The 26,620-nt window shown below is 30.0% G+C and overlaps 2 protein-coding genes across 2 annotated transcripts; one reads left to right on the plus strand and one right to left on the minus strand.

Annotated features, from left to right (window-relative positions):
* Nucleotides 1-122: 122 nt before the first annotated feature.
* On the minus strand, nucleotides 123-6,851 carry LOC120076851 (HVA22-like protein i). Its single transcript, XM_039030797.1, has 7 exons — nucleotides 6,654-6,851; nucleotides 5,865-5,910; nucleotides 5,676-5,774; nucleotides 5,534-5,590; nucleotides 4,471-4,534; nucleotides 3,419-3,628; nucleotides 123-421 (listed from the first exon to the last, which is right to left on the minus strand). Exons 2-7 carry the CDS (start codon nucleotides 5,894-5,896, stop codon nucleotides 347-349), a joined length of 537 nt encoding a protein of 178 aa, XP_038886725.1. The 5' UTR covers nucleotides 5,897-5,910; nucleotides 6,654-6,851; the 3' UTR covers nucleotides 123-346.
* A 9,859-nt stretch (nucleotides 6,852-16,710) lies between these two features.
* On the plus strand, nucleotides 16,711-19,738 carry LOC120075855 (probable diphthine methyl ester synthase). Its single transcript, XM_039029562.1, has 6 exons — nucleotides 16,711-17,041; nucleotides 17,117-17,241; nucleotides 18,210-18,439; nucleotides 18,799-18,838; nucleotides 18,967-19,058; nucleotides 19,409-19,738. Exons 1-6 carry the CDS (start codon nucleotides 16,892-16,894, stop codon nucleotides 19,621-19,623), a joined length of 852 nt encoding a protein of 283 aa, XP_038885490.1. The 5' UTR covers nucleotides 16,711-16,891; the 3' UTR covers nucleotides 19,624-19,738.
* The last annotated feature ends 6,882 nt before the right edge of the window (nucleotides 19,739-26,620 follow it).

Genomic DNA, 26,620 nt, shown 5'->3' on the forward strand with positions numbered 1-26,620 from the left:
CTTTTAACATTGGTTAAATCACCGATCAACTTAAAAAGTTAAGTAGATGGGTTTAGATAAATTTAATCTTTTCACATCAATAATATACTTTTACAAGATGAAATAGATTAGAGAGAGTGGAGTTAAAAGAAATAAGAGGATGAGAAACTTCTAATATATAATCGATCTTCATTATTACAGTTTTCGTTATTGGGTTGATAATATGGTTTTACAATATGGAGTTTTCTTTTGGAATTGCTTTTCTTCTTTTGGAATTGCTTTTCTTTGTGTTACAATTATTATTATTATTATTATTATTATTATTATTATTGTATTCTTAATTGTTTCCGCCGTTGCCATTGCCATCTCATTTGTTTTTCGCTTCATCTTCGTCATCTTCTTCCTGCTTATTTTCCGAAAGAGATGATGGTTGCTTCTGCGGCTGTAATCTCATTTGTATCACATTGTTAGGACAACTGGGCTACACAAAGCCACGTGAATTAATAAAGCACACAAAGTTCTCAAGTCCAAATTCTTTACTGTGAGGGAGTAGAATTTTCCCCCCCCTAAAAACCACTATTAAAGTATGGTGGTCGTTGTAATTATATCTTCAAACTTTCAATTTTAAAAATTGAATTCTCAAACTTATACAAATGTTAACATTGGTCCCTCAAACTTGTAGATTCAATTTTTTTTTAATCATTTGTGGGTCCAACTTTTACAATTAAAAGTTTGAGGATGCAATTACATTTACCACTATATTTCATAGTTGGGTTTTGCAATTTGTCCTTCATTTTATTATTTTTTTAAAAATATAATTTATTTTGTTTGTTTTAAGAGTAGAGCTTATTAACAGGATTTGAAGGAAGATGCTTTGAGCCATGCTTAGTATGACTGGACCGATGAGTTTTACCACTGATATGATTTTGTTTTCTGAAAATAAACTGAACATTAACAGCTCTTTGAAGACATTTTTTTAAAAAAATAATAAAATTTAGAAACTTTATTTTATTTGTTTGTTTCTATATTATTAAATAAATAGGCCACTTATAATTAACCTATTAATTTTATTTCCAAAAAGACGTCAGTAAATTTCTGCTTTACTGTTTTATTAAACCCATGTTTACTTTTCAATCAATTGTAATATGAAAAAGTGGAGTCTATTTAAATATGTTTTAGAAAATTAGTTAACAATATTTTATAAATTATGAATAATAGAAAAAAATCTCTTACAATTACAACAATTTTATTAAGGAGCAGTAAACATGCCCTAAAATTCACTCCCATGTTAAATGACTAAAAAAAAAAACCTGTTTGAGTTTTTCTTTTTTGGTTTTAAGAATTAAAATTTTGTTTTTGAAAATCAATTTTCAAATAAACCTAAAAACATCTTCAATTTGTTATTCAATATTTACACGTAAATATTAAACTTATGCAATTTAATAACGTTCTATTTAGAAGAATTACTAAATATCAAGTATATTTCTATCCTTGCAAATCATGGCACATTCCATGTAATGCTTGATGTTCATTTTTGCAAGTTTCTTTTTTCTCCTTAAAAAGGCTATCGCTATGCTTTTATTCCTGTCAAAGAAAAATAATATTTTCTATTTGCGTAACTTGTGACAGGGTTACTACTTTAGAGTCTCAGTTTAATTTTCAATGTGATTTTCTGACAGTACTTTATCTTTTAAAAAAATTGACAGTGTTAGCCAATAAAATACACTTAAAAAAATTAGATTATATAAAATTCTTAGTTAAATACTACTTTAGTCTTTATATTTTTATTTTTTTTTTCCATTTTGATCCATCTACTTTCAAAATGTTTATTTGATTCCTATACTTTCAACTTTAGTTTATTTTTATCTCTATACTTTAAAAGTTGTCATTTTGCTCCCTTCATTTTTATTTTTAAAAAATAAGAATGATAATCTTTTTTAAAGTTCAAGAATAAAAATAAATCAAAATTGAGAGTAAAATGAATCAAAATTGAAAATATAAGGACTAAAATAATATTTAAACTAAAACTCTTTGTAACAATTGAGAGAAGTTACCCACCAAAAAGTGACTTTAAATTAAAAGTGATTGACAAAATCATAGTGTAGTAATAAGATACGTACATTTGTGATTAGTAGAATCACTTTTGAATGTAGTGCCTCTAAACACATTTTCTTAAAGCTAAAAAAATACATATTAAAAGTAGTTCCCAAAAAAGAACATCTTAAACCGATGTGAGAGAGTGAAACCTACCTTAAATCTCCTTAGTTTTCTTTTTCTTTTTTGAATAAAAATCTTCATAGTTTTAAGGGCAAATACAGTTGAATCCTTCAACGTCAATTTTTGTAAATTACATAGAAATTAAAATGTATATTGCATTTTATATTTTAATTCATTCTATCATAAATTAAAATTAATTTACTTTTGAAAGTTTTTTTTTTTTATTTTTTTATTTTTTAGTACAAATAAAAATTGTGGACTCAATACTATCACTTAAAAGATTTGAATTCTCATCTTACCATATTGAACTAAGAAAAAGATACAAAATCCACGTATGGAAGTGTGGAAAATTTTAAATTGAACTTGATAATTATGCTTCTAAGACTCCCTTTTGATAACTATTTGGTTTTTAAAAATTTATTCTATTTCAAAAAGAGAAAGTTTGAAACAAGACCGACCAAGCAACGCCGGGGTCGAAATAGTGAAAGAAAGATGTGAGATTTTTTTTGGAGATTGGATGTAATTACTCATTCATGATTTGACATAAATTTTTATTTTCACCTATTAGTTTCTTTACTTTGTTATCTACCTTTTCCAAAAAGATGACGAAATAACTACTATCTTTAAATGAATTTCTAAAAAAATTAAAGTTTTTGAAATAACCAATAAATATTTCAAAATTGTTGAAAATATTTCTATAAGCACATATTTTGAAGTAACTACATCTTTAAAAGCATTTCCAATAACTTTTAAATATTAAGAAACATTTTACCACATTAAAAAAAAGGGGAACAAAAAGACATCCTTTCTAAGATATTTTAAAAAAAATATATATGGATGAAAACCATAAATTCGATTATCTAACCTCTTGGTCAAAAGAGGTACATTTAAACTAGTTGAATTACATTCAAATTCACTTCTAAAATCAATTTTACTAAATCTGAAATACTATAAATGGTTAAATGGAAAATTGGATCTCTTGATTTGGAAAATTTTAGAATGTCCTATTGATTTGATGAAACCTTCGTAAATAGTCTCTATCATAAATTTATATGTCCTACCATAGGGATTATTTATAAGAATTTTATCAAATTATAAGGATTAAATTTTAGCTTTTTAAAATTATAGAGACTAAATTTTAATTTTTCTAAAAGGACGGGACCAAATTTGTAATTATAAGACATGGAACAATTGTAAGGAAAAAGGAAGTTGTTGAATTAACCTTGGGAGGTGGAGGAGCAGCAGCAGTGGCAGTATTAATCTTAGAAAATATATCAAACAAAGTAGTTTGAAAGTAGGAAGCAGCTCTTCGAAAGTAGAGAAATGCAGCATCGCTGGCTTTTAGCTTCAACTCCGACAAGTTCCGATCAATTACAGGTTCGTGCTTTGAAACATATGGTCTGAAAAACGAATCATACACATGGTTCGCTCCCTGTCAACACAACGTGGCTTACCAAACATTTTAATCACCAATTTCATTCCTCAAAGTTTTCGTTAATATGTATGTATATTCTTTTTTATGGAACTAAATATAAATTGCTAATACATAATCTACATTATTATACTTCGTGATTGAATTAATTATTAATTAACTAGAATTAAAACCAACCACTTAAGTCTCACTTGATAACTATTTCATTTTTGGTATTTGAAAATTGTGTATGTTTTCCCATGATTTCTTAATCATAGTTTTCGTTTTTCCTATGTAAACATTTGATTCTTTAGCCAAATTTCAAAGCAAAAACAAATTCTTAAAAATAACTTTCTAAGCCTCGTTTTTATAACAATTTGGTTTTTAGCTTTAAATTTTTTGTTTTTGAAAATTGAGCTTATAAACCTTACTTCCATCGTAAGTTTTGATATTTTGTTATTCAAATTTTAGTGATATTTTAGAAAGCCAAACTATGTTTTGAAAACCGAAAAAAAAAAAAAAGTTTTCAAAATAAATTTTTGCTTTTAAAACTTGATTACGAATTCATGTGTTTTCTTAAAATATGTGAAAACCATAATAAAGAAATTGAAAGGGAACAAGTATAAATATTTTTAAAACAAAAAATCAAACATAAATAGTTGTCAAACGAAACCTTTAAAATATTTTTAAAATGTAGATAACAAAACATAAAAATTAATAGGCGAAAGTAACAAGCTAATATTTATAAGTTCGTGTTTATAAACTTTAATTTTAAAAAACTAATAGTTATCAAATATACATAAATCATTTAAATCATAATTTATTATAACCAAAGTAACTAATAATTGAGGATAGTCTTGTACCTTGGTTTTTGGATGCCATAGATAAACGAAGAATGCCAACTTTGCTTCACCATAGAACGGAAACCTTCAAACCAAAGACAAAATAATAATAATAATAAAAAGCTAATAGGACACCAAAATACGATCTTAAGAATGGTAACATTACCCACTCCAATGAAAAAATGACATGTGGCCATTTAGTTTTTTTAAAAATATACTTTTATTTTTTTTATTTTTTGTGTGGTGGAGAGAAGGAGAACTTAAGAATTGAGTGTGGCTTAGACTGCAACTAATCATTATCCTTTTATTTGGATTTGAAAATTTATGACATTTGATTGACGTAGGATTTTTCTCTTATTAAATTTTATTTTTATTAAAAACCTATTCCTAATACTTTCAAGATTCTCAAATTAAAAGAAATTTAGATACTTTTTAGAAACTAAAAAGGACCTTGACATTTGTTTGGGAACAAGAATGAAACAATTTTTTCTTTTAAGAAAATTTAAAACTAATTTTTAGAGAGTGTGACCAAGTTATTTCTAAATATCAACATTTTTCTTTGAGTGCGATTTTACCTGTTTTATACCATTGTAAACACAGCCCAAAAAAAAAAAAAAAAAAAAAAGCCTATACAATAACCAAGTGCTTTGGAACAAGGTTTTATGAATGGTATGTGGTTGACATTTTTTATCAATATTGCTACATGTTAGGACTTTTAACATAACATAAAAGATTGATCGACATTTAAAAAGGAACGTTCATTTATTAATCTAAATTTTGTTTTTATAAATTTTTAAGGAACTTTCATAGATATTTTAAACTTTGGTTATATGAGTTTTTAATAAAATTTTCATCAACATTTAATTAATAAAATTGATACATCAACATTTTTGTTTATGAAAGCAGCAATGTGAATATTTGAAGAAGCTAAAAAGGAAACAATTCAAATTTAACTATCCAAGTATAATTTTATATTAAAAAATTTCGTTAAAAGAATGAAGGATTTTTCAATACGATTTCCAATATCATTTGTAATATATTTAAAATTTGAAGGGAAAAGAAAAAAAGAAAAGAAGAAGCCTACCATGAAATAAAAGAATCGCCAATTCTCTCGAGAATTGTCAATATAGCCACCAGAATCCTGCGTCCACCAAGAGATGAACATGAAACTTAGAAAATCAAGAAATGATATATTACTGCAAAATTTGAGGAGTTGTGTAACTTGCCAGTACTGGCACCAATAATGAAGTTGTTCAATCTCTGGCTGGCTGGTTTCAACCGTTTTGTAGCATTCATAAGCAGGATAGGCATAGCCCAAAATCATCCTACCGCCACAGTCCAAACTCAATTACAATTTGTAGAGCAACAATTTCATACATATAAATCGAGAGTACAATTATAACTTATAAACATACGTGAGTCCTCTGGTGATTAGTGCTCCTATCATTTTGTATAAAGGACCTATGATTTAGAACAAAAAAGGATGAGTTAGATAAACTGATACCTGAAGTATAATTACTTTCTTAATGATATCGAAAGTGAATAAGTAGGGGAATTCAAATAGGAAAAATAAAGTTAAACTACAACGGCAGTTTAAACTATAATTTTTTGTGAAAAAACATAAAATTTAGCCGATTGTGGTGTGTCAATATGGAATCTACAAAGAACAAAGACATTCACACGAATACAAGTGGAATGAATGCAATGAACAAAGAACAAAAGCATTCACACGAATACAAGCAATACTTCGGTGATTGGAAGAACACATCCTTCACTTTCCGTGAGCATTTTAGATGCTAGCCAGAAACGAAACGAAACAGTAATAAAAGCAAAATGACTCTTAATTTAATCGCGCATAATCGAAAAAGAGGAAACAGCCAGACAAACAAATTGATTACTAAGTAGAAAATCAAGCGGAAACAACAACTCAAGCATCATCCGGTAAATTAGGGTAGCTCTCAAGCAAGTATTAGAAAATTGTAAAGAAAAATACATAAAATAAAGAGAAATGCAACGAAATCCATCAGCACGATCAGTTCAATTCAACACAGGTAAATGATCGAGTAAAAACAGAAAGAAAATCAAGATTAGCTAGGAAGAACAAATGATAAATATATTAAGTGTAGAGAACATATAGTTCAAACTAACCGATCAAGAGAAATGAAAAAGCAACGGAAGACAAGTGAGAATTGATTGATACTCACTTCGCACAGAAAGCTGAAGAACGAATTACAATATGACCGAAACTCCGAGCCTGGCGGTGGCGGCGGCGGCAGTGAAGTGGTCCGTAAGCAGCTAGATCAAATAGAACTCCAGGGAGACCTCTCAATTTCGCTCCGTTCACCAATCTCTGTTTTAATTTTGATTTTTGCCTCTGAGAATTTTCGGAAATTGGAAGGCGTTGGTGGGGCTATTTATATGGTAGCATGTTGGAGAGAGAACGAGAGAGATTTGTGTCTATCCATGTGAACAGAATTTTGATCCTTGACTTTTGTTATAAAATTCATTTCAAATTAAAATGAAGCATCAATTTACAATTTTACCCCCTCAAATGAGGGTGTTTGGATTATTATAACCCACCCATGTTTATGAAAAATAACTGTTTATTATTTCCCACAATTACAATGGTGGGGATTCAACCTATACCTCATATATCAGATCAACACATGTCAATACTAAGCTCATTTTGGCCCACGAGTACTTACTCTCTCCTACTAAAATAGTCTACATCCTAGGAAGCATAGATACTTCTAATTGTGCAGAGAATCGGTATCAGATACGAATACGAATATGTTTAGATATGTGTCTGATACGTGATTTGAAGTATCTAATTTTTTTAATTTTTATTTTTAACTTTCAGATACGCGTATATGCTTCCAGATACGTAAAGAGTAAGTCATTTTTTTTTCAAAATTTAAGCTCAACCCACACCCTATTTTATTTTAGTACATGTTTAGGAGTGATTTTAAAATTATCAAAAATCACATTTTTTTCATTTTTAAAATCACTCGAAAACACACTTTTAATTACTTAAAATTAATTTAGTTTTCAAATTTACACTTCTAAATACAATGTTCATATCATCAAAATTAGTTTTGAAGGATTAAACATATTTCACGATGATTTTGAAAATGACAAAAGTGATTTCAACCGTTTTAAAATCACTTCAAAATATAAAAATCCACTTAAATTGAGCAATCCAAAACAAAATAAATTAAAAATGATAAAAACATAAAAAAAAAATTAAAAAAAACAATGAAATGTAATTAAATCTTCATTATTCAATTCTCTCTCACTATTAGAAATCATGATTCACATCTCCTTCATCCCCAGTTTCATTCTTCAATCTTCATCTTCTACTTCTTTCCTACCGTCTACTCTAGTCGCTCAACAATCACTCGACGTTACTGGATTTTTTTCAAGTTTTCATTCTTTTTTTTTAATCTATTTTAATCAAACTTAGAATAAGTATTATAGCAATTAATTAAACATTATATATATATATATACACACATATTTTCAACATATCTGTATCTTAATTTTTTAGAAATTAACGTATCCCCGTATCGTATCGTATCCGTATCTATGTTTGTATTTCTTAGTCTATATCTAAATGCATACTATTATAGTCATGGACTATTTAACTAATTTGATACTCTCCTTCAATTTTTCGGACCCTTTAGATTGATATGAGAAAAAAGTGTTTTTAAAAAAACCCATGAAAATTATCCATGTTTGAAAAGTTCGCATTTTTTCCAAATGATGATTGGCTTGTGAACTACCCAAGGTCACAGCAGGGATAAGAATAAATGCTAATGAAAAATTGGGAGCGATTGAGTTACCAATTATTGAGTAAAGTATCATATGGACCCACCTTATGAGCAAAGTATCTAATACCTCCCCAAATTTTTAAGACATTCAACTCCAACATTATAACTTCAAATGATGCTTTCAAATTTTTTTTTTTGTCTTTTTTGGCCAATTTCACATATTTTGACTATTATAATGCCCTTATAAATTTTTAACTGTAAAAATCATTATAGAGTTGGAGATCTAATCCTGCATCTTTTAAGTGATAATCGGTATTTTATTCATATTTAGGCTTGAATTTACATGAAAATCAAAGCCTTTTAATACTAAAAATTAGATATAAATTATTAAACTTAGCGTATTTGCATTTTTGTTGGAAATCTACAACGTCACTCGGAAAAAAAGAACATAGAGAATTAATGAATTGGAAATTTTGTGAGAGAGAAGGAAGAAATGAAGAAATTGAATTTCATATACGAAAGTTCGAAAATACCATACAAATATGAGTATAATTTAAAGGATAAAAATATTCCAAAATTATCATCTCAAAAGTAAAAAATCAATGGCTCAATTCTCCGCAATTTCAACTTTTGAAACAAAAAAAGCCAAAATCTTAATTTAGTGAATGTCATAATCCAAGCCTATAAATATTAGGCTCATTTATTGGCTTTTAAATTTTCTTGTTTATATTTTAGTAAACCAGTTTTGAAAACTTAAAAAATAGTTCTAAAAAGTTATTTTTATCTTCAAAATTTGGTTAAGAATTTAAATATTATATAGGAAAAATAAAAGTCATTGTGAAAAAATAAGTTCAATTTTTCAAAACAAAAATAAGATACAAAATGATTATCAAACGAGATTTTAATAAATTATTTATCTCAATGTCACATATCTTTCTCTGCCAACTTTGAGAAATGCATAATTTGACACTAACAAATTTAGTTGTTTTTTCTTTACAAATATCTTAACCATTGAACAAAATATTAACCATGACAAGTTTTTAGTTCGACTGAGAAGTTTGAACAATTGATATTTAGATAGTAATAAGTGTCTTATTCACTAAATTATGTTTGAAATACATAATCACATCGTTAAGTTATGTTTGGATGATCTTAAAAACTACAAATTAGCAATGGCTTTTATTAGCAAAAAAAAAAAAAAAAATCCACTATAAGAAAAATGAGCTCTCCCGACGCCTAAATCGGTCATTGGGAGACAGGGTGTTCTCCGACGCCATAAGGACGAGACGGCTCTCCTGACACCCATCGGACGGCGTCGAGATGGGATCTGGTAAAAAATCAGATCCCATTCTCCTTTATTTTTCGTCTTCTTCTCTATATTAAAACTCTAATCCCCACCCCCCCATTTTTTCCTCTTCCCCGTCGTTCCCTCTCCCCCGCCGGTATCCCTTCACGGCCATCGCCCCCTTCACGATGTCGTTCCGCTCATACCGTCGCCCCCCTTCATCTTGCGCTGCCGATAATCTTCCCCCTTCACGTCGCCCGCCGCCTTCCCCTTTCATTGCTTGCGATTCTGATGTTTATTTTCAAGCTTTCAACAAGGTCCGTGCACATCCATTTCATTTATTTTATATATTAATTTAAGTCATTGTTTTTAATTTCTAGCATGTTAGTAATGTTGGTAATTAGTATTGCTAATTTAATTTCTAGCATGTTGGTAATCTAATGCGAATTATGAATTATGGATTGTGGATGTTGTTGTGGATTGAGTTTTTTTTTTTCCTTTTAATTCTTAAGGTTATGGATTACTTAATTTACATTAATAGATGTGAAAATTTCTGCAATTTAATGGATTATTGTGAATTGTGGATTATGGATGTTACAATTTATGTAATTTGGTGGATTATGGATGTTACAATTTACTTAATTTTGGACTTCGTTCAGGGGCAAAAAAATCAATAACAGGGCAAAAAAAGTCAAATCGTCTATTATAAATTATTAAAATTTTAAATTCTCCGAACAAACTTGGAATTGTTTATTAAATTAATAAAAAATCATGCTTAATAAAGACTTTGTACTTTGTCCTCTAATTTAGGTTATTGTTTTGGATTATAAGTTGGTCAGAAAATATTTATTTTTAAGGATGAATAAATAATGGACTAGGAATAAGTTATCAGTGGAGTATAGAGAAGGAGTATCCCAGTTTTAGATATGGCGAAGTTTCATATTAATGATTCCGGACGAATAAGATATCCATGCAAGAATTGTATGAATTCAATTTGGGAAAAAATAGATATCGTGGAACGACATCTATTAACATATGGAATATCTCCCTCATACTATGAATGAGTATATCATGGAGAGCCAGTAAACTTATCTAGAGGTTTTGAAAGTCATACAACTCATTCGATATAGAATGTTGAAGTAGATAATATAGAGGGTAATGTTGTCGAAGAAAATGAGATGTTGAATCTTATAAACGATTTACAAGTTCCAATTGAAAACGAAGATGCAAATGAAGAAAAGATTGAGAATGAAATGTCCTCTAATGATCAAGAAAGTGATATCACAAACTTATTCTAGGATTTAATGACCAAAGTACGTAATGAATTATACTCTGGTTGTTCGCAATTTTCGTCCTTGAACTTTTTAGTGAAGTTGATGCATATCAAAGTTCTCAACGGCTGGAGTAACAAATCGTTTGATATGTTGCTGGAATTGTTAAAAGCAGCGTTTCCAACTGGCACCGCTATTCCTACTTCCTTTTATGAAGCCAAGCGAAAATTGCGTGATTTAGGCCTAGGTTATGAGTCTATTCATGCGTGCAAATATGATTGTGTATTGTATTGGAAAGAGTTTGCATATTTGCAGCAATGCCCCGTTTGTGGTGAGTCTCGGTACAAAATTAATAATGGCAAGGGTAAAAAAATACCACATAAGATATTGCATCATTTTTCATTGATACCAAGATTAAAATGATTGTTTGCATCAAAAGAAGACGCTTCTGACATGAGATGGTATAAAGATAAGCGAGTTGAAAAGGAGGATGTATTGAGACATCCAGCTGATGCAGAGGGGTGGAAAAATTTTGATCGTGAATTTCCTCATTTCTCTTTAGATCCCCGAAATGTTCGTTTGGGATTAGCTTCAAATGGGTTCAATCTGTTTGGAAATATAAGCATTTCTTATAGTATGTGGCCTGTGGTGATAATTCCTTATAATTTTCCCCCTTGGAAACACATGAATGAAACAAACTTCTCCATGTCTTTGCTCATACCTGGTCCAAAATCTCCTGGAAAGGAAATTAATTTTTACTTGCAGCCGTTGATTGAAGAGTTGAAAGAGTTATGGACAATTGGTGTACGAACTTATGATTCTGTTACTGGTGAGTTTTTCAACTATATGCTACGTTATTATGGACGATTAATGATTTCTCTGCGTTTGGTGACATATTTGGGTAGAGTACAAAAGGTTATCAAGCATGTCCAATATGCAAAGAAGATAAATCGTCCTTTGGGATAAGAGGGAAAATATCATTTATGGAACATCGATGTTATCTTCCAGAGAATCATAGTTGGCGTCGAAGTAGGCAACATAATAGAAAAGTTGAACGTAGACCTCCTTTAATCGTAATGAATGGAGAAGAGACCTTACAACAAATAAATATGTTAAACTTTTCTGTGCTTAGCAAACATCCATCGAAGCAAGATAAAAAAAGAAAACGAATTCTAAACTAAACTAAGAAAAATATTTTTTTCCAACTTCCATATTGGTCCAGACTATTGTTACGACATAAATTGGATGTAATGCATATTGAAAAAGACATATGCGACGATTTGGTGGGCACATTGTTAAATATTGAAGGAAAGACAAAGGATACAACGAACGCTCGATCAGACTTACAAGATTTGAAGATAAGAAAGGACCTACACTTGATACAGGTCGATAACAGATTTATAAAACCACATGCACGTATACATTAACTAATGGTGAACAGATTTCGTTTTGTAAGTATTTGAAATCAGTGAAATTTTCGGATGGATTCATGTCTAATCAGTGAAATTTCCTAGTGGCCGGGAGATCAGTGGGAACAGAAGTGTGGATAATAATTTCTATGGTGTTGTAGATGAAATATTAGATTTCCAATATGCGAACAGAAGATGTGTTTTTTTTTTCAAGTGTAAATGGTTTGACACGGATAACAACAAAATTAATAGGACACATGTGGATTTAGGATACAAATCGATCAATGCATCACACTTTTGGTATTGTCGATACAATGACATGGTGAGCCTTTCATCTTTGCTATCCAAGCACAATAAGTCTTTTATATTGATGACGTCAAATATGATAGCAATTGGAAAGTTGTTCAAGTAGTCCAAAATCAGTGAATATGGGATGTAGTAGAAGTGGATGATGTTGAAAAATGCACAACTAGATTTACTAGAAATTGTTGGTGGAGTTCGAGTGGATGAAACCATTGAGAAGGTTATTTTATGCAGAGTTGACGTTGATCCTATAGTTTTGGAAAGACCAATTATTGGACATGGTGATGATGAGTAAACGATGATGATGAAAAACAATTATCTCCCAATAACAGTTCAAGTGCTGATGAATAATTTGAATTAGATTACGATGATGAGTAATCATATATCTACTCAATTCTCTTTTTCTCTGTTTACATGTATTTCATATTAATTTAATATTGTTTTGTCTTTTTGTGTTTGTATAGATACGATGTCAACCCTTAACAGGCAACAGGATGCGATGAAGAATTCTAGGATATATATCTAGGCAACACGAGATCTTCTGTGGGTGACACTTTAGGTTAGTATATTTTGAAATATATTCTGTTAACTGAAACACATCATAAACTGTTTTAAATTTTTTATTCCTCAGATAAGCATCCACTCGGAGGAAACCCGAGCATTCGCTGAACATCGAGTTGGAAAAATACATAAAAAAAACATGGCAGAATTACAATCGTGATAAATGAAGGGGAGACAAAGTCGTTTTCTCAACATTCTGTACGATTTAGTAATGCAATTGGTTTGCCGTGAGATCTGCATTTCCAGTACGATGTCGTACTTTTGCTGAGGTTCCAAATGAGTTTATAGAATTGACTAAGAGTCAATTGTTGTAAATAATTATAAGTTTGTTCTTTTAAAGTCAATTGTAGACTAAGAGTCGTGAACATCATATATGCTAATTCTTCCTTCATTCTTTTGTAGCCTCATTTCGAACTTGATCTGTCCAGTCAATGACTTAACTATTTTATAGAACATCAAATGCAAAACTCCTTCAAAGAATTTAGAGTAGATTTGCACAGACATTACAGGAAATGTGGAGATCTTCAGCAAGCACGTGCCAACTTGCCTAACTGGCTTAAAAATAGGCCAGAAGATTGGTATTTTTTGTGTGACCGCTTCGAGAGTAAAGCATTTCAGGCTAAAATAATTTAGTTCATGCATCATTTACTGCATTTACTATTATAGAATATTTGTTATTTATTATTTGTTGAAATGTAGGAAATGTCAGAGACGAATAGGAAGAATAGAGAGAAATTACCGTTCGACCACGTAGGCAGATCGAAGTCATTCCTACAAATTCAGATAGAGTTGCAGGCAAAGGAAGGTCGAGAAATAGGACGTGTTGACCTATTTAGGGAAACACACTTTAAAGATGGCAAGTTCGTGAACGAGGCAGCTGAAAATGCACATGTAACATTTTTTGTTTTACTATCATGTTGTTTTTTATTTCTAACTTCAGTCGCTCGTACTTACACATTTAATTAATATGTCTAGAATCAAATGTTAGAATTATAATCCAACCCCACTCTAGAAGGTTCTCAACCACTAACAGGGGATGAAATCTATGAGACGATTTTGAGTAGACGACCCGGGTATTCAAAAGGGGTCGTCTACTCAAAAGGCCTAGGTTGGGGTCCTAAACCTAAGTAAAGAAGGGGTAGCAGCTCATCGAGTTCGTCATCTACTCAAGGAACGGATAGGGGAATGGAGGAATTGAGAGCCAATTTCGAACAATCTCAATCAAGGATTAAGGAACTTAAAGACGTTTAGAAACAAATGAAAGAGGATCATGCAAGACAAATGGAAGAAATGGAAAAAATGATTGAAGACATGATATGATCACAGAGAGAAGACCTATCGAATTAGGTATGATTACTACATTACTTAGGTGTTTAATATGTTGTTGTCCTGCAGTTATGGTAGCAAAGTAGTTAAGTCTTAAGTAACTTTATGATAAAGAATTGTTGGCTATCTTGCAGTTATGGTAGCCAAACAACTGGATTTTGATGTGCTTTTTGTCGTTTTGTCCTTTTAGTGTGTTTTTTAATATTCAGGAGGTTTCATGTTTGTCATGGGGGGTGGATAGAGTTTGATTATACTCGTTTTGTCGTTGAACTTGGAGTTTTTGTGTGTTTATTAATGTTTATGAAATTTGAATATGTTGTGGGGGTGCATAGAGTTCGGTTGTAATCGTTTTGGAGTGGAATTTGTGTGTTTTTTTTATGTTCGGGAGGTTTCATGTTTGTTGTGGGGGTGGATAGAATTTGATTATACTCGTTTGTCATTGAACTTGGAGTTTTTGTGTGTTTATGAATGTTTATGAAGTTCTAATGTGTTATAGGAGTGGGTTGAGATTGATTTAGATTTTTTTGGGGAGAAAATTTGAGTTTTATTTGTGTTCGTTCTTGTTTATGAAATTTATGAAGTTTGGTTGGATGATTATGAAGTTCTAATGTGTTCTTGTTGATTTATGAAGTTTGGTTGGACGATTATGACATTTGTGGATGTTTTGTTTATGAAGTTTGAATATGTTGTGGATGTTTAAAGATGAGGACATTTGAATGTTTTTGTTTTATCGTAGGATGCTGTTTAGATATGAGATTGGACGATTGTTCAAGATACTGTGTTCCATACGTTGTTTTCATTTTATTTCTTCTATGTATTTGTGAAAACAAATTTCTTTTATTTCGTATCGACTTTGTTTTATTATAGGATATTGTAATTTTTGATTTATTTGTTATAGTATAGATTTCGTTTTCTTTGTTTTATTTATTATGTGAATCTGTTTAAGTTGGTTAATTATGTTTTACAGGTTATTTAGATTAAATTTTAAAAAATTGTAAATTATAAATTAAAAATATTTAAAAGACAATTTTCAACTAATGAAGAAACACCCACGTATATTTTACTGCGTCAGGAGTTGGAGGAACTCTTGACGCCCTATACATGCATTGAGAGTTCTTTGACTAACTCCCGACGCCTTTGTTTCATACGTCGGGAGTTCCTCTCCCGACAGGTTTTTCCCAACCAAACTCCTGACAATCCATTATTCGTCGGAAGAGACTCTCCCGACGCATTTTCCACCCTTTCCTGGCGATTTGTGACATCAGGAGAAGTTCGATTTCTTGTAATGATCATAGAATCAACAATATGTTTTTTAGCTAATTCAACATGTAGAGTGAGAGAATCAAGTTTGTTCGAGGACATATACTTTAATTAGTTGTGCTATTTTCAATCAGCAATATTATAACTTTTGTATGCTCCTTTGTCAATTTGAAAATAGTTTATTAGATAAAAAAAAAAATCTATTAATATTCTAAATATCAATAGTTTAATCCTCACTTCATTATTGAACTTAAAAAACATAAAAGTTAAAAAAAAACACACACACATAAATCATATTTAGTTATTGAACTTTTATGACCATAACAAAATTTCAAAATTAACTATCAAAATTTTATCATGTAAGGAATTATTATTTTATTATTTATTTTTTCTAAAATATAGAATTGATCGTTAAATTAGTTTATCAATCTACATATATAACAAATCTCATTATCATATCATATTAAAGTTAAGGAACCGAATTATTATTAAATTAAGACTCCATTTGAGATTGTTGAAGCTTTTAATAATTACCGACAGCTGTGCTTTTAGAAAAATCAATTGTGTAATGACATAAAACATTGTTTGATAAATTTTAATTTTAATTAAAAAACTAGTTACGTTATTTAGTAAATTAATACTAAATTGATGTAATTTAGTTATATGAACCAAACTAGGTTTACTCTTTCAATTATTTTCATATGATTTATTTAAAATTGCATGTATTTAAATTTTAACTAATTTTATTTAATATAAATTATTTGATAATTTTTTTAAAAAAAATAATTGTTATAAAAATGAATAAATTAAAATTTGAAAATAGACCTAACAAATTATATCAATTTGAAATAATATTATCAAAATATATTTATTTAAAAAGCAAAGAAGCTAGCAAATTTTTAAGAAAACCAAATCTAAAAGCTAGAAATCATAGCTTTTACAATTTCAGAGTCTGTGTTTTTCTAGGGAGAAAAAAAAAAAAAAAAAAACTACAGAACATGAAAAATGGACCGAAGCCCAGAGCATAGTGGGTTGGATTAAAATCTTATCCTTTTGAAATTCAGAAAACAGAGGGGAAAAAAATAATAAAAAAATAAAAATAATAAAAAAGAAAGAAAGAAAAAGCCTCTTAAATACGTTATAGGAAGGCTCCGGCGAAAGCAGTGGCGCCGTCGCGTACGGAGGCTAGGGTTTTAGGAAACGGTTAGATTTCGAAAGAATTTTAGGGTTTAAGTTCAGAAGAGAAAGAGTAGAAGGATGTTGTACATTATAGGTTTAGGATTGGGAGACGAAAAGGACATCACTCTCAGAGGATTAGAATGTGTGAAAAAATGCGAAAAGGTTTATATGGAAGCCTACACTTCTCTCTTATCCTTCGGCCTTGCTTCCGACGGCATTTCTTCTCTGGTATTGCTCTTCTTTCCCAGATCTCCCTCACAAACTTCTTCTTTCTCTGGATTCTGAATTCGAGTTTTCAAACAGGAGAAGCTCTACGGGAAGACTATTACAGTTGCAGATCGGGAAATGGTGGAGGAGAAGGCCGACCAGATGCTCTCCGAAGCTCGCAACTCTGATGTTGCTTTTCTTGTTGTTGGCGACGCTTTCGGGTACGAAGTTTCCATTTTTTTAAGCTTTTTACGGTTCTGGATGATTTCTTCTGTGATCTCAATTCGATCATTGGTTAAATTTCAATTTAGTTTTGAATTAAAAAAATCCCCCATTACGATTTGTATTTTAAAACACATAGGTTTCACAATTCTTCAAATTATTGGATTGATGTTCATTTGAGATAACTGCAAAAATCATATTTATAGTCCCGGTTTTTCATTAATTTCAGTGGGTTTTATCTTTTCGTATACTTCTATTATTATCTACTTCTTTGGTAGAAGAATAATTTTATTTAGGTGTTGACTTTATTTCAAAAAAGATCAAGTGAATATGAGGATGCAATGGAAAACTTAGCTTGAAAGTTGCCATAAGTTTTCATATGGTTATGATTACGATTTTCATTTTAAAAGTGTTAAAAGACATAATTTTCACACGAGACAAATGAAGGGATTGGTGCGTATATTACCAGTTTTTTTTTTTTTTTTTTTTGGTAAAAAAAATTAATTTGAGTCGTTTTTCATCTTTTGGCATACTTCTATTTTTCTCTACCCACGAAATGATCTTTCTTGCTAATTTAGTAGGACTTTAGGAGAAGAATAATTTTACTTAGGTGATATCCTTTCAGTAAAAGATCGAGCCGGGTTTAGTTTATAGTACAACAGGGAGTTGTATGTTACGTTTGGAAAGGATGAATCACTTCTGAAAGAGGAATCTATTGATTTTCTTCCAATTGGTTGGACTGTATGTGCAATTTTGAGTTTATTTTAAATAAGATGAAGTGAAAAATAGTGATCTAATTTAAAGCTCGGGTTGAGTTTGTTTTCCCTCTTTTATTGCGTTATGCTCATTTTCATTGAACACCTTATCAATGGGGGCGCGGAGACCTTTTTTCTACTTTGAAGATGTTTGCAATTGGATTTGCTTTTGAGCAAAATATTTATCTTCTATATACTGTGTCATAATACAGAGCCACGACTCACTCTGATCTGGTAGTTCGAGCAAAGAGTTTGAGGATTGAAGTCAGAGTGGTGTACAATGCATCTGTGATGAACGCAATTGGAATTTGTGGGTTGCAATTATATCGCTACGGGGAGACCGTTTCGATACCCTTTTTTACTGAAACGTGGAAACCGAGTAGCTTCTATGAGAAGATTCAGAAAAACCGTGGACTTGGTTTGCACACGCTCTGCTTGTTAGGTAGGATACTGTTCTTAATCATTCAGACCAAGATATTATGACTCCAACATGAAAAATAGTCTTGAAGTTAAGCTAATTCCATTGTATTGTATAATATCATGTTCTGTAAACCTTTTTTTTCCAATATTTTGAGAATGGTATAAATTTGGCTCTATGTTTATGTTAAAGTCATGATGTTTTTTTTCATCTCTAGCGATGACTAAGGAGCCTTGTTATTATATTTTGTTTAGTGTTCTTGAATGTTGTGGTTGAAATGTTTTGAAGTCTTCTGCTGCAGCTGCTTGTTACTGACGATTAGTGCCTTGTTATATATGTATGTATTTCATTCACACATCTAGTTAAATATTATATTTCTCCAGATATACGAGTGAAGGAACCTTCTTTGGAGTCTTTATGCAGGTTTGTAACTGATCCCCTACCACATCGGTCGCCTAACAACTTTCTATGCTTCCCATGTTCTAATTAGTAGTTTAATCATTCTGCAATTGGTGGAAAGTTCTTTTTTCTGATTTACCTAAAATTTTCAGGGGAAGGAAAGAGTATGAACCACCCAGATTTATGTCTATAAACACAGCAATTGAACAGCTCTTGGAGGTTGAGCAAATGGAAGAACAATCTGGTATGAACACGTAAATGACCTGAAATTTTTGGTTTTATTGAGAAGGCCAAAGAAACAAAATATCTTTTACTGCCTGTTGATGAGGAAATCTACTTTCCATTCTGCAACGCGCGGAACGGAATAATATTCTTAAGCAAAGCTTGGAAAACTATTGTGGTTAGGCTCCAGAGTAAAGAGAACCCCAAGCTAACGTGATCGTCGGAATCATTTTAGCTAATGCCACGCCGGTATTTCAAGTTTTGCTTTAGATTGTTTTCCCGTTTTGTCAGTAATATATTTGACGGTAGAGTTTAGTTTGTCCAAACGGTATGGCTAGGTGAGAAATGTTTGTAATTGCTTTCATGCTGCAGTATACAACGATGACACACTGTGTGTGGGATTTGCTCGTCTCGGAAGCGAAGATCAGATGATTGTTGCAGGCACCATGAAGCAGTTGAGAAGTATTGATTTTGGGCCGCCTCTACATTGTCTTGTGATTGTTGGAAAGACCCATCCTGTTGAAGAAGAAATGTTGGACTTTTATAAATCTGGAAATGAGAATCTTGAACAGAACAGAACTACATAATTATCCTTCAAATTCAGGTTATCTTTCAGAATCCTGTTGTACCATTACTTTTGAAAACTTGCAAATTCTGTTTATTTATATTTTGAAAGTTATTTATATATGAACTTTTCTTGGATTTCTTTGTTAAAATTGCTTTAAAAATCAGTTCAAAGAACTCATAAAGTTGACAGATTGGTAAGAGATGAATTTTAGAAATAGTTGTATTGATTTGAGTGATATGAGTTAGCTTTTGGAACTTTCTTGTTAGTGTTCTTTTATAAATTTTGGAAATATATTTGCAATGTTTCTTTTCTAACATGAAAATTATTTTGGTTTCTGAATTTCAAAGAATAGGTACATTTAGTCTTCATATTACTAAGATACCTTTTGGTAATCCTTGATTTTTTAAGAATAGGTTTAAAAGGGTCCTCATTAAGTTTTAATAAAAAATTGATATGTGACTGACATGACAAGATGACTTCGAAAAAAATGTCGATTAATCTTTTCATTTTATTCTCCCCTCCCTCAACCTCCTCTCTTATTCTCTCTCCCCTTGCATTCTCACTCGTCTCTCTCTTCCATCCACATTCTAGGTTCCATACCAAATCTTTCAAAAATAAATAAATAAATAAAATAATAAAATAATGGAAATAAATTCAATCTAAAATTTTAATCGTCGTCGGTGTTACTTTAAGATTTGCTTTAAGATTATTATGTAATCAATTTTAATAAAAATTAACTTTAAAAAGATTAAATTAAGATTTATTGAAAGTATATGTATTAATTTTGACAACTGATATATATATATATATATGATAGATATATATGCTAGTTTGATTTTGTTTAATATTTAGGTACTTTTTTTTAGTTAGATTTGGACATTTTTTGTGACATGATTTTGAGAATTGTGTGTTAAATTTTGTGTAGCTTATACAATGGTTCACCAAAGTTTAAGTTAGTTTTAAAGAGAGATTTATTAGTCCACTCATTTAAATTTAGTTTTGAATTGGATGAAATTGAAAGTATTAGTTTAGGATTTGATTCTATTTTTGGGGGCAAAATACAAGGGTAAAAGTAATTTTTTTTAACCTTACTTTCTAAGACAATGAATATTCTAAGCTTAGGAAGCCCATCACTTTAAAAGGGTTTTGGACCATTGTGGATGGATGGAGGTGTATGATAACCCATTGGAATCAAATTTTTCTTGGTCCATGAATGTTTTAACTCTGTTCCATAAATTGATATTAGATACTCTGCTTTCACATGAACAAAACCCCCACCTGAAAGAGGAATCATTCTCTCTATTTCATTTGTGGCCCTGATTCATTGTCTTTTAAAACTGACTAAAGTTATAAAGTTTTATAATGGTTAATTTTGTTAACTATTAGTAAGTTTATGTGAGGGTTGATGATTGTAATTTTATTATTAAAGTGAGCGTAATTCAACAAATACACTTCTTCGTTTAAAATCAAATGTTCGATTCTCTATATCTCACTTATATTAATAATAAAATTGTAATTTTCATTTAGTTATTTAGTTAGTATTGTTGACTAAATGACGGTTTAATTTATTTCATATTAGTTCGTTTAGCATGATGTGACAAATTAAAAAAGAAAAAAAAAACGAGAAATAACTAGACAAAATAGAATGGCATGGTCTAAGAGTTAGGTACATATTTTTTATAAAGTGACAATGAAGTACATGTCATTTGATTTCCAATTTACTTTTTTGTGTGATTCATCTCCTCTGTAGTGTCAAATCAAATAAACTCTACATGTATTTATTTAGTTAATAGTACTCATTGACATAGTTGAAATATTTTGAACTTTAAAATTAAATTGCTAGGATTATCAAATTTACTACTAAATTTATAGTTTAGCTGTTAAAATGAGTATATGTCAATTAGTTGAGATATATACCTTTAATTGAGAGATCAGATGTTCGATTCTCTCACTTCGACCTGAACTAAAAAAAAAACTTAAATTTTTTTGATTATAATGTAAATCAAAAGACATTTTTTTGAATTAGGGTGACATGTACACGCACTCACCTATTTATTTTATCCTTTTGACAATAAATAATGTTGGGACAACAACTCTTTATAATTTCTAAAATAGTATAAATATCGACAACATACGTATTAATAAATATAGATTAGATTTTTACTCATAATCATGATCATATCGCCCATTTTAAGATAACAAACCTCTTGATTAACCGAGATAATTATTCTTAGTCATAATCATTCGTAGTAGGACTTTAATCGCACATCTAATGGAGAGAGCTCATTCCATCACTAAAAGAATTTTGACTAAAAACAATAAAAAGACAAATTCTTGTGGAAGTAGAAATAATATTGGAATCAAACACAGCACAACTTATCATCTTCATTTTGTAAAAGTTAATAAATGGATGGCAAAGAAACCGAGTGAATCAAAGAACACGACTAAGAAAAGGGTTAGTGCAAATTTAGTCCATGTAATTTTAGAAAAATTCAAAAAATTTAGAATTTAATTCCTATAGTTTATAATTAGAATTTAGTTTCTATAATTTATTGAGTTTTTATCCAAACATATAGATATTTATGAAGTTTTATTAAATCATAAATACTAAATTTTAACTTTTAAAATCATAAAGATTAAATTCTAACTTTCTCTAAACTATAGAGACCAAATCTACAATTTAAAAAAGAAAATTTTCACAGATAGAAAAAATGTCAAACTATTTACAGACATAGCAAAAAAAAAAAAAAAAAAAAACTACTTATAGATTTCTATCTACCAACTTCTATCAAAGAAAATTAAATAGTTTTCTTATCTTTCTATTTTTGAAAATCCCCCATTAAAAAAAGAAAAAAAAAAGAACAATAAATTGCAAATATCATCCCTGAAGTATCGTGGTAGCTTCAATTTTTTGAATCCTCAAACTTGTGTTGAAATTGGACTCTCAAACTTATAATAGTTATAGAAATGAGACATCCAAATGATAAAAATTGAACTACCAAATATAGAGAATTGTTATAATTTCTATAATGATATAAATTTGAGAGTAAAAAACTTTTAACAGTTTTGTAAGTTTGAGGACTCAATCAATTATAGTTTCATGATAGTAAGATATTCTAGGGGTAGAAAAAAAAAAAAGAAAAAAGAAAGAAAGAAAGAAGGATGGGAAAATGTGACAAGCACGTGAGGTTATCAACAAGTGGTTGTCCAAAAGTGGAAGTAAAACGACAGAGATGGTCAAACAACACTGCGGGATTTGGAAGGTTTTACGTTTTGATGTCCCAAAAACGATTCTAATTCAGCGTTTGTTTCTTATTTGTATGTAATCATTTTTAATTTTAAGAAAAGCCATGCCCACGTGAACCACTTTTTAGTACAATGTCTTTGTCCCTAAAAAACAACATCTCTTGCTTTTTCCCTTTCACTTCCATCTTAAATGTAATAATATCTTCTTCTACAGTCACACCCACTCGTGTCCCTTTTTCCCCTCTAAAAAGAGGATTTGATTTCTAACCCTTTTTAGTACCCTCCACAATACATGTCTTCTCGTTTTCCAATAATAATTCGTTGTAATAAAGGAAAGCCACGACATCCCGATGTTGTTTGTTCACCCTATACGATCCCATTGTGACCATTAATTGTCACATCGTACTTCCAAAACTTGTCTTCAAAAATCATAAATATGTCATTTCATTCTTACAGAACTAAGATGGGTTTTTTCTATCCTATTTTCGTACTCCATACATCTCTTATGGTCTTAATACTCGAGGAGAGTCATCACTCTTTTCATATTTTCTCACGAGAGGATAACATTCAAATTGATGAACGTTTAGATGCGGGGAGGGATGTCCCAATTATATCTTTGATATTTCATTTTATTGAAAATTTTGTTTGAAATTCTAATGAATGAAATTGAGTATAATGTAATGATGGTGGCCACATGAGCGTAGCTCAACTCGTACTATCGACTTCGAAGTCAAAGAGGTTCGATCCCCCAACNTATATAATGATGGTGAAATTTTTAAAATTAGTATCGAATTCTTGTACGGAAGTGTGTGATCACTTTTACCCTAATTTTGTTATAAGAATTAATACAAAACAGAGAAATAAGAACATATTTAGCATGCCTTTCTACATTAGAAAAGGGAAGAAGATTTATACTTTTGTAGATCTAAGTCTTCAAGGTCTTTTCCTGGTCTTCTAAAAACAACATGTACAATCATGAACATAACCAAAGATCTTCTCTGCTATTCTCTATTGGAACAATGAGTATTATGGGATTGTTGTGAAGATAGCAGGGAATTTTAACCTAACCGAGAACTCTACTCTGGTAAATTTTTCAGGGAGAATTATGACAAAAAAGGAGAGGTTTTTCTTTTCTGTTATGTTTTTTTCATAAAAATCGAGCCTGGAAAAACTCACCAACTGTTTTAGTGTAGATTACATATACCTCAAATAACACGTGAGGGGAGTTAACTCTCTTCATTCCACTCCTCCACGCTCCTACACATGCAAGGCAGTTATTTAACTAAACTATAACCAATATATTAAATTAAATTAAATATCAATTAAATCTTATTTATTTATTTAATTAAATATCTTATATTTAATTTAAATATATATGAATCATATTCCAACATATATATTCTCTCATAACCTATAGTTTTAATATGAACCTCATTAACATTAATTTAACTTATAGATTTTCAAAAATAGAAAAATAAATAAGGTATTTCAAATGGTAAAATTGTCGAAAATATTTACAAGATATAACAAAATTTGAGAACTATCAATGATAGACGCTGATAGACACTGATAGATGTCTATCAGTGGCTATCAGTATCTATCATTGATAGTTTTCAAATTTTGTTATATGTTGTAAATACCTTGGTTCTTCTTTCTATATTTAAAAACAACCCAATAAAGAAAACTATTTACACAAATAGAAAAATTTAATCTTATTTGATAGAGACTGATAGATGCTAATAGAAATCCATCAAGGTTTATCAGTGATAGAAACTGATAAAAGTCTATTACTGATACTATGTGATAAATGTTGATAGAAGTCATCAGTGTCTATCAATGTTTTTTTTTTTTTTGCTATTTTTATAAATAGTTTGAATTTTTTCTACTTGTGAAAATTTTCCTTCAAATATTAATATTATTCTCATATTATAAAGTTTAAATTTGAATCTAATTCAAAATTAACTTTATATTATAATATATCTATATACATTATATTAATTATATCATTAACAAAAATTTCCTTAAAATAATTTGAATACTTCAAATTCTTTCAACATTCAATATCCTTATTTTAACTGTTGTGAGCTAGTAGAGGGACCTGATGGATCTACAGTTATAGACTCCAATGGTACGAGATTAATTAATAAACTCTTTAATTATATTAATCAACAATTATTAACTATGAGACACTCCACTTAAAACCCATAGTTGCACTCCTATGAACGGTAGAATATTTATGTGTTCATTGATTTAACCATTTTAAAGTTGTTCGTAATTACAACTGGGTCAAATTACTGTTCTATGCTTGTGATTACTTATTACTCCTTAAGTACCATTGATCCTCTAATGAACAATCTATTTATGGTCTGCTAATAAACAAAGTCCCTCTTGGGTCAGTGAGAGGGTGAGGCCTCATTGTTCAAGTACTGGAGTCAACACTTAAGGGAATAACCTTTTTACTTACCTTAAGAACGGGAAGAAGTTAATTTCATCTTGTGGAGCTATGTTCCCAGCTCCTCACTTGATATCGTCCCCAAAATGGCAGACATATTGAGTCGACAACTAAGGCCATTCTCACCCTTACAAATAAAAAAACAATCCTCACAAGCAGAAGTTCATAACTCACTCAGGATTATGATCGAGTTACATGGTTATCGTTTGAAGTATCGATCTCTTAAGACAGTGTTACAAAGAGAGATTATATATTCAGTGGTACGATCTTATACAATCTCATTGTATAGGATACCTCCATTCACATGTCTATACACGAACTATTTATAACACTTACAAAATGGACCGCATCCATAGTGTTACTAGGATAAAACACTCAATCTTATCTATATACTAGAAATATTTTAGGTTGTTACTTCAACGTAATCCACTTGTATGTCAACCACATATTATTCAAGTTATATTAAATAACCCTGGATATTAGTTTATTGGATTTGAGTTATGCAAATAATAAATAACACTTTATTTATTTGAAAATTAATAATACTTTATTTATTCAATAATTTATTTACAAATTTATAGACTATGAAATGTAGAAAATAAATCCTAACAGGTATATGGTAAAATTTCAAATTATCCAAAGATTTAAATGAAAAGCCTATTATGAATATTACAATAATAAATAGATGCCCATTGCTTAGTGTTTCAAAAGTCATATGTCACCCTTCATATTGTCCATGTGCCTTGTAGTTATTCATGTTTAGTGTCCATGTAAGTCCACATTCTACTTGCCACTTTACCTATAAATAGTGGCATTTGGTGGAACTTAAAATCACACTCTTTGGTAAGAAATCCACTTCAAATTCCACTAAATTTTCTATTATCCAATTTTATAATTTTAGTTATTTTATTTTAAATTATATATTATTATTATTATTATATTATATTTTCTCCATATCCGTGTTTCTATTGTGCTCATCAATTTCATAACACGTTATCAACACGAGCTTCTGTCATTTTTTTGGCTAAAGGTAGGCTTAAAGGTATGTCGATTTTTCCCTCTTCGTTATAATTAATAAATTTAATGTTATTTTTCATATTCAATATATATTAAATTTCTAACATAAGTACAATATTTTATGATAGTACTGTCATGAAAAATCTTACAAAATTAGATTGTCGTCCTTGATATTAATGGCAACAATTATTTGTCATGGGTATTTGATGCCGAAATCCACCTGGATGCTATGAATCTTGGGGAGACTATTAAAGAAGGAAATACGACATCCAGTCAGGATAAAGCAAAAACTATAGTTTTC

This window comes from Benincasa hispida, chromosome 4 (assembly GCF_009727055.1).
Source record: "Benincasa hispida cultivar B227 chromosome 4, ASM972705v1, whole genome shotgun sequence".
In the NCBI taxonomy this organism is placed as follows: domain Eukaryota; kingdom Viridiplantae; phylum Streptophyta; class Magnoliopsida; order Cucurbitales; family Cucurbitaceae; genus Benincasa; species Benincasa hispida.

Bases quoted from the DNA above. Each gene is read 5' to 3' on its own strand.
- LOC120076851 (XM_039030797.1), bottom strand. From the start codon at position 5,896: ATGATAGGAGCACTAATCACCAGAGGACTCAC. The intron at 5,591-5,675 runs GCAAGTTACACA...TGGTGGACGCAG, and splicing joins CATTATTGGTGCCAGTACTG to GATTCTGGTGGCTATATTGA. The intron at 3,629-4,470 runs GTACAAGACTAT...TTGTGTTGACAG, and splicing joins TATGGCATCCAAAAACCAAG to GGAGCGAACCATGTGTATGA.
- LOC120075855 (XM_039029562.1), top strand. From the start codon at position 16,892: ATGTTGTACATTATAGGTTTAGGATTGGGAGACGAAAAGGACATCACT. The intron at 17,042-17,116 runs GTATTGCTCTTC...GTTTTCAAACAG, and splicing joins CCGACGGCATTTCTTCTCTG to GAGAAGCTCTACGGGAAGAC. The intron at 17,242-18,209 runs GTACGAAGTTTC...GTCATAATACAG, and splicing joins GTTGTTGGCGACGCTTTCGG to AGCCACGACTCACTCTGATC.